This window comes from Lissotriton vulgaris, chromosome 2_2 (assembly GCF_964263255.1).
Source record: "Lissotriton vulgaris chromosome 2_2, aLisVul1.2, whole genome shotgun sequence".
Taxonomy (NCBI): Eukaryota; Metazoa; Chordata; class Amphibia; order Caudata; family Salamandridae; genus Lissotriton; species Lissotriton vulgaris.
The window spans coordinates 31,671,919-31,685,751 of record NC_141688.1 but is presented as its reverse complement, the minus strand read 5'-3'; the positions used below and the strand labels follow the sequence as shown (position 1 = coordinate 31,685,751).

The window sequence follows — 13,833 nt, the reverse complement described above, 5'->3', positions numbered from 1 at the left end:
CCTTGCGACTTATGTCTTATGACTTTGGGAAACTCCTTAAAAGAAACATAATTGCCTTTTTTTAATGCCCTGGCTGTGGACTGTACAATCTTCTTTCAGAAAAGGGATCAAGTGACTTCTTCCAGAAGTGGATTGAGACAAATATGAAAAGTGGGGCCAGTTATGCACGTGCACCTTGCCACATCCCCAGAATCAAGCCACGATCGAAGATACTTTTCCATAGTATGGCTTATGCATGGTACACATTCTTGTTATGCTGTGGTACACTTGTATTACTCACCCTTTAGGGTAAAAATGTATGAGGTGGAGTATTGTCCTGGTGCTTTGTGGGTTGAGGAGTCCCAAAATAACTCATGGCAGAATACTTCTAACAAACCACTTACAAACTTCAACACAACACTATATAGCAGGCATATGCAGAGCAAGCAAGTTTACACCATTACAAGCTATAAAACGTATAGTTACAGGATCAGTAATTTGTCAGAATGGTCTTAAAAGTGTAGTGCTATTTAGAGCACCTGATAAACCACTACACCAATGAGCTCTTTATTTATCGGGTACGATACATGGCACCCATTAAGAGATTGTGGGTAATAACATGCAGATTTTGGGGTTTACGCTATCAAAATCCACATGGTATGGCAATTAACATATGCATGTCCCCTGCATAACAAAGCTGGAGGTATTTAATGCATCTGATATTGGATCTATTAATTACCTTTAATTCATAATTCCGACCCATGCAAAACTGGGGTTTACACATGGGTCGGAATTAAACAGACTCACTTGTAATAGGGCTGAAGATATGCTCCATGAATTCAGTGGCTCTGTTTAAGTTGATGGGTGGTACAGTTGTGAACATGTGTCCAGTTATTGCATTGCTGACTATCCATTTTAAAAGATTCTTAAAACCGCAAGAACTGCATGCACTTCTATAAAGGATTGGAACTATTTTAATGAGCTACCTCAAATTATGCAAACAGTGTGAGCTGAACACTGGGAAAAGATCTAAGGCACATTTCAAGTCCCGCACTGTTTGAGAAGACCAATGTATCCAATTGGTATACAGTGAATATACAATACACTTAGGCTAGTTATTAGTTGGCAGCAACCCTACGCTAGTGTTGCCATTTTATGGTGAGTTCTCTACTTGAAGCTGGTGGAGAGTACTCAACATAAAGTGCTACTCCACTATCTTGTATTATACAAAGGGAATCTGAATATCTCCCATGGAATTACAGTAGCCTCAGATTTCTGATGTGCTACCCAAAATAAATAGCCAATACATATCATTCTCACTGTTATTATTCTGACATCCATGTAGTAAGGCGAAATAAATCAATTGTTGCTCACAACAAAAAACAAATTGATGAAGATGTGGTGTAGGTATATTTTGGGAAAGTACCATGAAAATGGGAAGCCTACTAGGATCTAGTTATTGAAATCCAACTTGCATTTGATTATTTCAGAATACATTTCAAACTTCATAAATTTGTCTCACTCAGTTTTTATGGTTAATTTAAAGTTGAAGGTTCTTGTCCTTAAGTTGTGTCCAATGAGCAGTGTGCCAATTTTCAGTCAATATTAAGAAGTTGCATTACACACTATATTGCTGGACTAATCCCTTTTCCTGTCCCAATACGTTGGGTACAATTCATTATTCCAGTCTTGGAACATACATAGGTTTCAAAAACATTATACTAAATCTAAACACCTCTGCCCCACCCCACTTCTCCCCAGAACCAACACATCCTATAAAGTGACCAAGCTTGTTCTAGAAATAGTACCTGCCTATTCCTCCAGATTTTTTTTATCTGTTTTGGTTTAACTTAAAAGCCAAAGCCTTCATACCAAGTAAAACCTTCTTGCAGACTACCTATAGAGTGACAGTGCAAGAAAACCAACTATAAAATAAATTGAAGGGGGAGGTAGAGGGATGATCCACTCCCTGCGCTTTGATCTCCTACACCTTGCAAGCAGAATGTAACATTTCCTAGCTAGCATGATGGAATATTTTAATTCTATTAAGGACACGGAAATGAGAATTCTTTGATATATTCTCAGCAGCCTTACGAAAAGACATATATTTTATTCAGACTACAAATCCCAAGCGTCTTTGTGGCAATTTAACATAACCATAGTCCATCTTAAATATACATCAAGGAAAGGCACTTCTCTTCCTTAGTGAGACATCCTGGTCTGATACTAGGAAAATCACAAGATAATCAAAGTTAATTTCCAAAATCTCAATCCTGTAGAAAAACAAACTACAATATTGGTACAGAGTCAGATATTCATAATCGTAAAGCACCATGTATGCCCCTTAAGTGACCACAACCAAACATACTTGTCCAACTGAAGACTTCTCAGGATGCAGGGAGGGTAGCGAATTGTATCCAATCGGGAGGGATAGTCCTCGCCTTGTCCTTATTGAAGCTTTCCTTCATGCTAGCTAGGAAATCTTGTATTCTGTCAGGACCCGCCTGCTCAGATTATGCTAGTTTAAAACTGATGAAGCTATGCCAGTTTTTATTTTATTTTAAAAAGTCTTGAAAGTAGAATCAGGAGACCAATTGGCTACCCTGGGAATATCTTCCAGATGGAGAAAGCTTTGGAAGCCAAAACACCTGTAGTAGAATGGGCCCGAAGGAGGCCGTATCTATACCTGCTTCCTGTAGGACCCAACTCACCTAATGGGTGATAGTTGTTGTGGAGTGGCATGACCAGCTTCTCTGGGGGAAATTAATTATTGTGCCACCCCCAATGGCCTATATTCCTCGGTCATTGATTCATGTATGCTCGGGCAGCGGGACCACACAATTTTGTATGTGCAACCTTAGGATAATGAACCACCCTAGTATAGGACTTCGTACGACACAAATTAGTAAAAGACACTCCTTCCAGAGTAAACCTATGCACCGTAATGTCATGGGCACGAACACCCGAAACTAGTATACAGGAAATCAAACCTAAGACCTTCTAACTTACCTGTTTGCTCCTTACAAGACCAGTGTTGGTTATCCTGCCACGCATACAGCACTCTTGAGTACATTAACATCCCAAAGTGAGGAGTATTTCGGGTTCCTGTGGTAAGAATAACCGAATACCCCTCAAGAGAACAGACTAGAGTATGTTCCCCTATTGGGATTTCATGAATAGGCATATGAACTGCAGAAATTGCCAATCTGCATGGGCTGATGGTGTGATAAGTTATCAAACTCTGACAAATCGGCAACATGCAGTAAATCTGTCCCCTTGTATGCTAAAGGTTCTTGATCCCAACAGGGTGACATCTCCTCCATGCTGAACCATATCGCGGGACAATGTTCCCGAGCTCTTCTGATGAGGGGGAGAAAAGCTTGTGTCAAAAGGCCCAGGACTTCCCAACGTCTCCTGTAATTTTACAACCCAGCAGCAGGAGAGGCCCCTCCTCTGAACCAGTTGGTGTAAGTTGCCATGAGGGTCCGTCAGAAGCGGAGGAGTCTGTGTAGTTGGAGTGGAAAATCCATAGAAAGTTACAGAACTGGATACCTTACTTGCAACCTCAGAGCAGTGTCACCAGGATCACTTCCCCATCTGACCACCTCCGTGATTCTGGCGATCATTGCAAATGAAGGAAATGCATACCCCCAAAACTGACTCCAATCTTGTAGAAAAGTCTGCCTCCGCCTGAGAAATGCCAATTGAAAAAGCATGGGAGCTGGTGGTTGAGTCTTGAGGCAAAGATCTACATGGCACAGCTTGTTCAGATCCTCTTCCCTTGATCAAGTGATTATCTTGCTTCTCTATCGTGTAACTTTATTCATTAACCATGATCTCCAGAGTGTTGGATCACAGAAAACCCTACAAACATTTGTCTAAAGCAACCAATTTATGCTTGTGTATTTGTATAGCGCTAATTTAGCAGGGAAGCAATCAAATGCTGAACATTTGGTGGAAGTCAAGGCAATACAGTACATAGTCATTTGTGTCATTTTTTTTTAAAAGCACTTGATCGCCCTTGCTGGTGTTACATGCTAAGATTAAGACTTGAAAACTGCAGAAAAAACAAAAACTAGAGCAAACATTTTAGAGGCTGCTGTTTATCCCTCTTTTCTCCTTCAGGTCTGCTCACTTGTTGTCCAGATATCGGCCACGTGCTCCCATTATTGCAGTTACACGTAATGGGCAGACAGCTCGACAGGCACATCTGTACCGTGGTATCTTTCCTGTCCTGTACAAGGAGCCTGTCGATGAGTCCTGGGCAGAGGATGTAGATCGTCGGGTGAATTTTGCCTTGGATATTGGTAAGTTATGCATTCTTGGTGACTATTTTTACTGTAAAGTGTTGCAATAAAGAGTCCCTATCTTTTGCACTTCATGCGCAGCCTAGTTTCCTTTACATCCAGATGCTAGATGCAGCGAAAGTTTAAGGTAGTGAGTAAGACTCCAGCTAATATTGCACGTTTCTGATAGATACATCTGCCAGTGGATTCCTCACCTTGTGAATATCCCCTTGCGTCAGCAACATTCGGAAATTCTTTTGTAGCTTCGCGTGGGCGTGGACAACGTCATAGAGGCACGGCATCGCACGCGACTCCGCTGACGTCACCGACACTACAATAGGCCCAAGCCGGCGTGATGACATCAGTTCCCTTTTTTCCGCGTCGTCGACTAACCGTTTCGGGGAATCTCAGTAGCTAACTAGTGACTTTGTTGCCTTTATCTTTGCTTTTCTGCTTCTTTGTTTCAACACTATGTCAACAAGACCGGTTTCAAGCCCTGCAGGGAATGCGGGAAAATGATGTCCGTCACGGACCCGCACGAGGACTGCATATGAGGTTCGTCTTGTCGGAAGATGAACCCAAAGGCCCTGCGGGAAAGAGACTAAACTTCTGGTGGCGAAGCTGAAGGGTGACCAGGGAAGAAAATCTTCTAGATCTCGTTCGAGAAGGGCAAGGTCGAGGTCTAAGTCCAGATCCAGATCTGGAGAGGAGTCGACGTCGTAAGTCCGCTTCAGACCATGCTTCTAAGTCTAGGAGGAGACATAAGAAGAGACATGAGTCCCGGCATCATTCCGGTAAGGAGTCTGACTCTAGTTCGAGGTCACCGAAGAAGGTACGTTCCAAGGTGGTCACGCTGGATGTCTCTGATCAGGAAGGTGAGAATTTGCCTTCGGAGTCGCAAGCTCAGTCGCCGACTCTGGCTTCGAATCTGTCTCCGGCGCTGTCTCCGGCGCTGTCCCCGGCCCGAGAGGAGGAAGAAGTTCATGTGGATGAGGATTCTGCACCTGTTGAAGAGCCGAATCCGAACCCTTCTTAAGACCAGCATGAGGGTCTTCAGCCACCTTTTCCAGCCCCAGGCCAGGACCCATCAACGTTTTTAAACGCAATGTATGGTGTCTTAAGGGCATGGTATCCCCCTGGCGCACCTTCGGGTCCCATCGGTCCTCTGGCCGTCAATTTAGGAGTCCCCCCCACTCCTATGCTCCGGCTCCGACGCAGCCATGGCAATACCCGGCTCCGCTGAGTAGTAGACTCCGGTACCGGCGTCGCCCGCTCCAGGGAAACCCCTGGACCATCAGATTCGATACCGACGTCTGTTCCTGCTCAGTCTGAGTCATAGGTGGATCCGGCGGCGAGGCGTGTTAAGGAGAGGTCCAGAAGGGAGACCCAGCACCTTATGGAGGAGCAGATATATGGAGTCACATCCTGATATGGAGGAAGGTGAGCTGGAGGATGACTGTTTTGAGGAAATAGCTGATGCTAGTGGCCTGGATTTTTATCCATAGTGGGAGTTACCATCCGGTTCTGATGCGCCTTCAAAGGACGTCCAGCCTTATGTGGTGATGCAGAAGGCAGCGGAACTTCTGCAATTGACTTTGCCAACAGTGGAGTTTAAGTCTAATCTTCTTACAGAAGTTTTACATTCACCCAGCTCTGTAGTGAAACCATTGCTTCCGTTTAATGAGGCCTTAACAGAGCCTATTATGGAGGTGTGGAAAAAGCCTCTAACAGCACCGGCGGTTTCCAAGAGTGTGACGAGAAGGTACAGGGTTGCGCCTGAAGACCCTGCTTTTCAGACGTCTCATCCTTCTCCTGAGAGTTTGGTCCTACAAGCAGCCTGTTCTAAAAAGACACAGTGCGTTTCCTAAAGTGCCTGGTGATAAGGATGCCAAGAAACCAGATCAGGTGGCGAAGAAGACCTTCTCCTCTGCGAGTATGGCATTGAAGTCAACTAATGCCATTTGCCTTATGGGGAGGTATGTACATGCCCTTATGGATACAATGCATTCTTTGGCTCCTAAGATCCCTGATGACAGCAGAAAGGATTTTGAGGAGTTATCAGACGCAGCGGCACGTCAAGTGATACAAAGTGGATTGGACATTGCAGACTCAGTGGCACGTGTCATGGGCACTGCAGTTGCCACAAGGAGATTGGCTTTGCTGAAAACCTCAGACTTTTCAGCAGATGTTCAAGCTGCTTTGCTGGATCTGCCGTTTGATGGATCTGGTCTCTTTGGCAAAAAGGCTGATACAGCCTTAGAAAGATTTAAGGACAGTAGGGCTACTGCCAAATCTTTAGGGCTTCAAATCAGAGGTTCTACAGCCACGAGGCTCAGGTTTTGGACGCTCTTCCTTTCGCAACTATCTGCAAGGTCAGCAGCAGCAGAATCCCTTGTACAAGACATATAGGGGAAAACAAAGGGCTCCCCCCCCCCCCCCCCCAGCCTCAGAAAAGCAGCCCTAGATCCGCCATTCAGGATCATGTGGGTCCGGTGGGGGGGGGGGGGGGGTCGGCTTACCTACTTTCTACGGGATTGGGAATCTGTTGCATCAGATTTTTGGGTTCTCCATCTCATAGAAAATGGGTATGCCCTTCCCTTTCGGGAATTTCCTCCCAATTCCCCTCCTCGCCAAGGTTTTTGCACGGAGGAACATCTGTTAATTCTACAGGAGTAAGTGCAGACCCTGTTAATAGGTGCGATAGAGGTGGTCCCAGAGCAGGAAAGGGGTCAGGGATGCTACTCCCGGTATTTTCTGATACCCAAAAAGGATGGCAGGCTTCGTCCAATCCTGGATCTCAGGATCTTGAATTTCTATCTGAAACAAGAGAAATTAAAGATGCTCACCCTTGCACAGGTTCTTCAAGCGCTGCTGGAAGAAGACTGGATGGTGTCGCTCGACTTGCAGGATGCGTATTTCCACATCCCAATCCTGAAGTCTCACAGAAAGTATCTGTTTTACGGTGGGATCGCAACACTTATCAGTTTGCGATCCTTCCTTTTGGACTTACTACTGCGCCTCGAGTCTTCACCAAGGTGGTGGCAGCACATCTCAGTAGGTCTGGGATTCCGGTATTCCCCTATTTGGACGACTGGCTGATCAAGGCTGATCAAAGCAGAGTCGTCAGAGAAAGTGCTCCAGCATCTGCAGGAGACAACTTAGTTGTTGTACTGGTTGGGTTTTTCAATTAATGTACCCAAGTCTCACCTGGTGCCCTCCCAGTGGAACCTGTTCATAGGTGCTGTACTGGACACAACTGTATGCCGTGCAATCCCTCCACCTCAAAGGATTCGCGACATACAGGAAATTATTCCTTTATTCTACAATGGAGCGGTCGTTCAGTCCTAAATGTCCTTCGCCTGCTCGGTCTGATGGCTTCCTGCATTCTGTTGGTCAACAATGCAGGCTGGCACATGAGGGCGCTCCAGTAGTGCCTCCGCAGGCAGTGGTATCAACACAACGGAGATCTCGGGGGTCGGTGAGCATCTCCAGAAAAACTGCGGCGGATCTATCTTGGTGGAGTGTGGAAGGCAATCTGTCTCAGGGAAAGCATTTTCATCTACCTCCTCCGGTGGCCTCAGTGATAAAGGATGCATCCTCTCTAGGGTGTGGTGCTCATCTGGGGCATCTGGAGGTCAAGGGTCTTTGGTCTCCAGAGGAAAGGTTGCTTCACATCAACCTTCTGGAATTGCGGGCGATACGTTTGGCGCTCAAGGCTTTCCTCCCTTCCCTTCGCGGTCTGTCGGTACAAGTCCTGACTGCCAACACGACCGCGATGTGGTATATCAACAAGCAGGGAGGAGTGGGGTCGCAGGGAGGCTCTGCGCTTCTGGTCCAGAGTTCAGGACCATCAGATTTGTCTGATGGCAAATCTGGCCGGAGTTCTGAACGTGCGAGCAAACAGTCTCAGTCAGCAGTTCTCGGCCGACCACGAGTGGAGGCTTCACCCGGAGGTGGTTCGTCACGTCTTTCGGACGTGGGGGACTCCTCAGGTGGACCGGTTTGCCACTTGCGAGAATGCTCACTGCCCGTCATTCTGCAGTCTCCAGTATCCGACGTAAGGAGCCTTGGGGGACGCGTTACAGTTGAATTGGGCAAGACTACTCCTTTACGTGTTTCCTCCATACCTTTTGATTCCTTAGGTTTTGAGGAAGATTCTCCAAGACCGGGCCCAAGTTATATTGGTCGCCCCGGATTGGCCAAGAAGGGTGTGGTGCACGGATCTTCTCCACCGCTCCTCTTGCCTGCCGCTCCGGCTCCCGTTCAGGGCAGATCTCCTCTCTCAAATGGAGGGGTAGGTTCTACACCCCCCCTACCTCCAGACATTACACCTTCATGCCTGGAGATTGAACGGGGCGACCTGAATTCCTTTTCTCTCTCACACGATGTGGTGGAGGTCATATTATTGGCTAAGTGTGACTCCACTAAATCCATTTATTCTTATAGATGGTCTAAATTTGTCTCTTGGTGTGGGGAGAAGTCTGTTGACCCTTTGAAAGCCCATTATCTGATATACTACAGTTTGCTCTTTCTTTGGCGCAGCAAGGGTTTGCTGTTGCTACGGTAAAGGGTTCTTTCGGCATTGTCGGCATTTCTGTTTGCCGGACCAGCCGTCTTTTCAAATCTCCTGTGGTTTTGAGGTTTCTGAAGGGCCTCGCAAATAAGTTCCCTCCTACTCCTTTTATTGTACCTCAGTGGGACTTAAATCTTGTCTTCACCTACTTGATGGGTTCTCTTCGAACCCTTGCACAAGTGTCCCATGAGGCTTTTGTCTTTTAAGACCGTCTTCCTGGTTGCGATTACCTCGGCAAGGAGGGTAAGTGAGCTTAAAGTTTAGTTCCAAGCCCCCATTCTTGACCATTCATGCTGAACGAATGGTTCTCAGGACCAGGGCTGCTTTTCTCCCTAAGGTGCTGACTCCCTTCCACCTAGGTCAATCTATTACCCTTCCTACCTTTTATCCCCCCCTCACCCTTCCAAGGAGGAGAGACTACACCGTCTGGACCCCAAGAGGGTGGTGAGTTTTTATCTTGATAGAACTAAAGACTATCGAATAGATGACCAGCTCTTAGTTTGGTTTGCTGGCTGCAAGAAAGGAAGAGCGGTACATAAGAGGACTCTTTCAAGATGGATCATCCTCTGTAAAAAAGATCTGCTGCTCTTTGGCCGGTAAGGATCCTCAAGAGGGTAGAAGCGCTCACTCTACTAGAGCTAAGTCTTCGACATCTGCACTTTCAAGAGGTGTGCCGGTTGAGGACATTTGTAGAGCGGCGACTTGGGCCTCCCTCCACACTTTCGCGAAGCATTACTGCTTGGATTCTGTAGTGAGGAGGGACGGCCACTTTGCGCGCTCTGTCCTCCAAGATTTCTTGGTATAGCAGAGTGGACACCCTCCTCCGGAAGTGGGGACTGCTGTGGGACTCTGTTCACAAGGTGAGGAATCCACTGGCAGATGTATTTATCAGAAGAACAAGTTACTTACCTTTTGGTAACGCTTTTTCTGGTAGATACAGTATCTGCCTGTGGATTACTCACTGACCCACCCGCCTCCCCGTTGTCCACTCTTCTATACCAGAGTTACTGTAATATATTTACTTTATTGTCAAGGAATTGTTTATTACAAATGTTCTATTGCATTTGCTTCACACTGTTACCTTGATATTTGTACTGCATATACTGTGTATATGTCTACTGTCATTGGTCGGTCCGTCTGCCTCGAAGGCACTGAAAAAAGGGCGGAACTGATGTCATCACGCAGGCGTGGGCCTATTGTAGTGTCGATGACGTCAGCCGAGTCGCGTGCGATTCCGTGCTTGACGTCGGTGCGAAGCTACAAAAGAATTTCCTAATGTTGCTGACGCAAGGGGATATTCACAAGGTGAGGAATCCACAGGCAGATACTGTATCTACCAGAAAGTGTTACCGAAGGTAAGTAACTTGTTCTTTATGATCATTTCTATGGATAAATAGATTTGTTCTGCCACGCATTGCACTTTTTGTCTGCAGTTTCGTTGACTGACTATCCTCTGACTATTTAAGGATCTTTGCACTATTGATTTAGGGTACAGTATTGGTGTTAAACAGTTACACTACATAAACTGCATAGTGCATGATGTGTAACTATCCTGAACACCTTTTAGCTCTGGAGAAGGCACTGAATCTGACATCACCGAACATAGTTTAGATTAGTGGTAGGAGTTGTGTTCTATGACTGACAGCTGAAAATATAATGCTGGCATGCATATTTGCCAGCCCTCCGAGAAACTCAGTTTGTTGGATATTTTGCTAATATGTAGCCTGGGTGGTTTAAGTGGCTTCTGCTGCTCTAATTTGCTTGTGGTGGAAAGCTAAAGTTATTTTAAATATACATATTTTGGGGGGTAAATATTTATTTTTATTTAGTATAATAAACAGTAACTCATGAAGTCTTAACGCATATTGCAATAATATGAAGCCGAAGAATCTGTTCAGTTAAGCAGGAGTGCACCAGTCAAGGCATCTGTGTTGGGTGTTCCTGGGCACATAGATCTTCCCTGTATGAGTACTGACTGCGTATGGTCTGCTGCAGCAGATGCCACTCTGATGTAACAGCAGAGGGTCCAAGTGGGTGAGGTCAGGCACATTCAGTTTAAGTGGTGGTTTTTGGCCTGATCGTGCTTGGCGGGAGAATGTTCAGGTGGGTGCCCTGGCATGTCTTAACGTGTAGGGGCGGACTTAGGAGTACAGAGGGTGGGTGTTGATCCCAGGAGGTGCCTGCCTGGGTGGGTAGTGTTGGGTGCATTCATGGGGGCAAGAAGTCATACTCTGACACCAGGTTTTAGCATTAGAGTAGAGGTGCCCAGTGGGGGGAAATGGGTAGCTGGGGCAACTGGCGGGCCTCCTCATATTGAAAGGCGTCCTCCGCTGCCGCACCCTGTGCATCCACCCTCTCCACGCCTCCATCTGGGGACCTGTTTGGGAATGCCAGTGGAGTGTAAGCATCTGTTTGGCATGCAGCAGGGCCATGGCTGCAAAACTGCTACGTATCATCTGCCGGTTGGGAGCTGTGCTGCCAGAAAGTATGCCTCGAAGAATGCCCATACCCTGCCCCTCCACCCCCCCGCCTCGGTCCATTGGCAGCTGGAATTTGGCAAGAGCAGCTCAGTGTGGCACTCACCCAATACTACAGGTTCGAGGCATGTGGGCTGCTGAATTCATATCTGTGCATAGATCGCCGCCTAGTGTTGGGTCCGGATGATTGCACATTGTTATACTACAGTTACTTTATGGGTTCACACAGGGCTGTGGGTCACCCGAGGGGTTTCCTGCATGGGGAGAGAGTCCTTGCTATGCTCTGGAAATAAGACCTCCGTGCTTTGGTATGTTAACTCTGCATTAAGTTCTTTTATGTTGACTATCTTGCTTAAACCACCACCAGCAGAAAATCCTCTGAAATATTAACCATTTGTAATCCTTTCCTGTTTTTTTTTTAAAAGACTACCACGATGTGTATCTGGCTGGTCTCTTCTCTTTATATTATGATTGAACTCTTCTGTTTTTGTTCTTTACAGGCAAGGCTCGAGGTTTCTTCAAGTCTGGTGATGTGGTAATCGTGTTGACAGGCTGGCGTCCAGGTTCTGGTTACACAAACACCATGCGTGTGGTACCAGTCCCTTAAAGATCAACAAGCTGCTAAACTCCGCCCGTACCCTCACTTGCATTAGCCTAGACTGCTTGCTGTGTTCTGTCACATTTGTAGAGTGGATGTTGAATTATAGGTATCTTGGGAACAAACACAAAGGAAAAGCCTCCATGAATCTGCGTAAGGTCGGGGAGCGACTCGTCCACATGTTTACCTCTGTGAATTAGTTTGCGCTTTCTGCCCAGTTCCCTCCCCTTACCCAAGCATAGACTACTGCGGACTGTTACAACACCATGGTCTGATCTCAAATCCTCAGTACTATTGGTTGCGCATTATCTTGGTACCTGTATTCTGACCCCAAGCCATTGAACAGAGCATTCCCTGATCTCTTGTTCCAAAGACTCCAAGCGTAATGTTTATTTGTATTTATGGTGATGAATGATGGGTGCATTTTAGCACTTTTAGTGTGAATGTGTTGGACATTAATGCACTTATTCAGTACACCTGTCAATGCTTCTGACTCGCTCCTCTATGTAAAAATGCATAGTGGCCTGCTTTGTAGTCCTCTCCACTACTGTGTCGAGGAACCAAGATTGCAGTGGTGATTAACTACAGAGAATGAATCCATTAGTCTCTCCTTTCACATGTGCCAGCATTGCTGTTGCCCAGTCTTAAACCTGCATAGATCTCCCCACTGTAGGTGTACATGGCTTTTCGCCACATTAGGACTGCCTAGTATATCCTGCAGAGTTCATGAGCTTAATCTTGGGTTTCTGTCTCATGCATCCTCTGTACTACTTGCACTCCCACCATCTTTGCAGCTTCAGAGCTGCATGCACTCCCAGCAGTGTAGGGTTTGTGTGAGATGTTAGTCCACGTGTGCCCTGATGATCACTCCTGACAAATGTTGTTTACTGTGATGGGATTTCCCACTTGTAGAGCGAATGTTGTACTGCATTAAAGATCTTAAGCACTCTCCACCGAACTTGTGGCTTCTCAATCTAAAGAAGATAACTTGAAACATATTGTGGTAATGATTAAAGGTGATTAACAAGCAATCGTTTGGCAAAGAAATGGTTCTACATCCTGGGACGTTACACTAAATAGCCCTTACTGTATCTTGAAGGATCGTAAGTTGATTACTTCAGCCATTTTAAAGTGAGTACTCCAAACAATCGCGAGAGGCAAAGGTGGGCATACTAATTCTTGGTGCAGGCAAAAGGACCGAGAGTAATAGAATACAGCTCTTCTGATGAGGAGGAATCCGACCGCCTGGGACATGGGGGAAACCTATCCAGGATTTTGATAGCGTGTATACCACTCACTTAAACTTAGGTAACCGATAACTGTCCGAAAACTGGTTTTGTGGCCGAAAGCTTTGGCTAACCATCCTTCTGCTGAAAACACTTACTCCAGCAAAGTAAAAGCTAAGCCCTCTGTCAAAAATACCAAATATGGAAAACTTCAAATCCATTTCGCTTGGCATTGATAAAACGACGTATGGGGTGCAACTAGGAGTCATGCTTCATCCTAGAAACACTAATCGTCACAACGAAAGAATAATTATCTCCCATTGCTGCCTAGTGAATTACAATTGGGGGAAGGTGGCATTTATAGTGTCATGCAACCTAGTCCCAACTATCCATCGATTCAGTAGATGCAGCCATGCCATTCTGGGACCAGAGTTCCTGTGCCCAGAAACCATGGTACATCACATTTGCATCTGCAAATCTGCACTGGAGGATAAAAGCAACACTAAAACAAGTGTTTTACGCCACTTCAAACCAGTTGTTATAACCTGTTTCTGCTCTTCTGATCTACAGCTGAATTGTAGATTAGTGAACTACCTGTTAGGAGTGGAGCAAAAACTCCTAATCCTACCTGTTGAAAATTAGCACTTGGCGAAAAAGGGAGTCTGGATCTTTCCAGCATACGAACTGTTAAAAA

At 45.9% G+C, this 13,833-nt stretch overlaps 1 protein-coding gene across 2 annotated transcripts in view; it reads left to right on the top strand.

The window, feature by feature from the left end:
- The window catches only part of PKM (pyruvate kinase M1/2), a 65,435-nt gene extending 52,569 nt beyond the window's left edge, over positions 1–12,866 (top strand). For both annotated transcript variants that reach the window (XM_086959236.1, XM_086959235.1), the window contains exons 10-11: positions 4,105–4,286; positions 11,816–12,866. In XM_086959236.1, the coding sequence (XP_086815362.1) occupies positions 4,105–4,286; positions 11,816–11,922 (289 nt within the window). In that variant the 3' untranslated portion in view covers positions 11,923–12,866. The remainder of the gene's footprint in view (positions 1–4,104; positions 4,287–11,815) is intronic.
- The last annotated feature ends 967 nt before the right edge of the window (positions 12,867–13,833 follow it).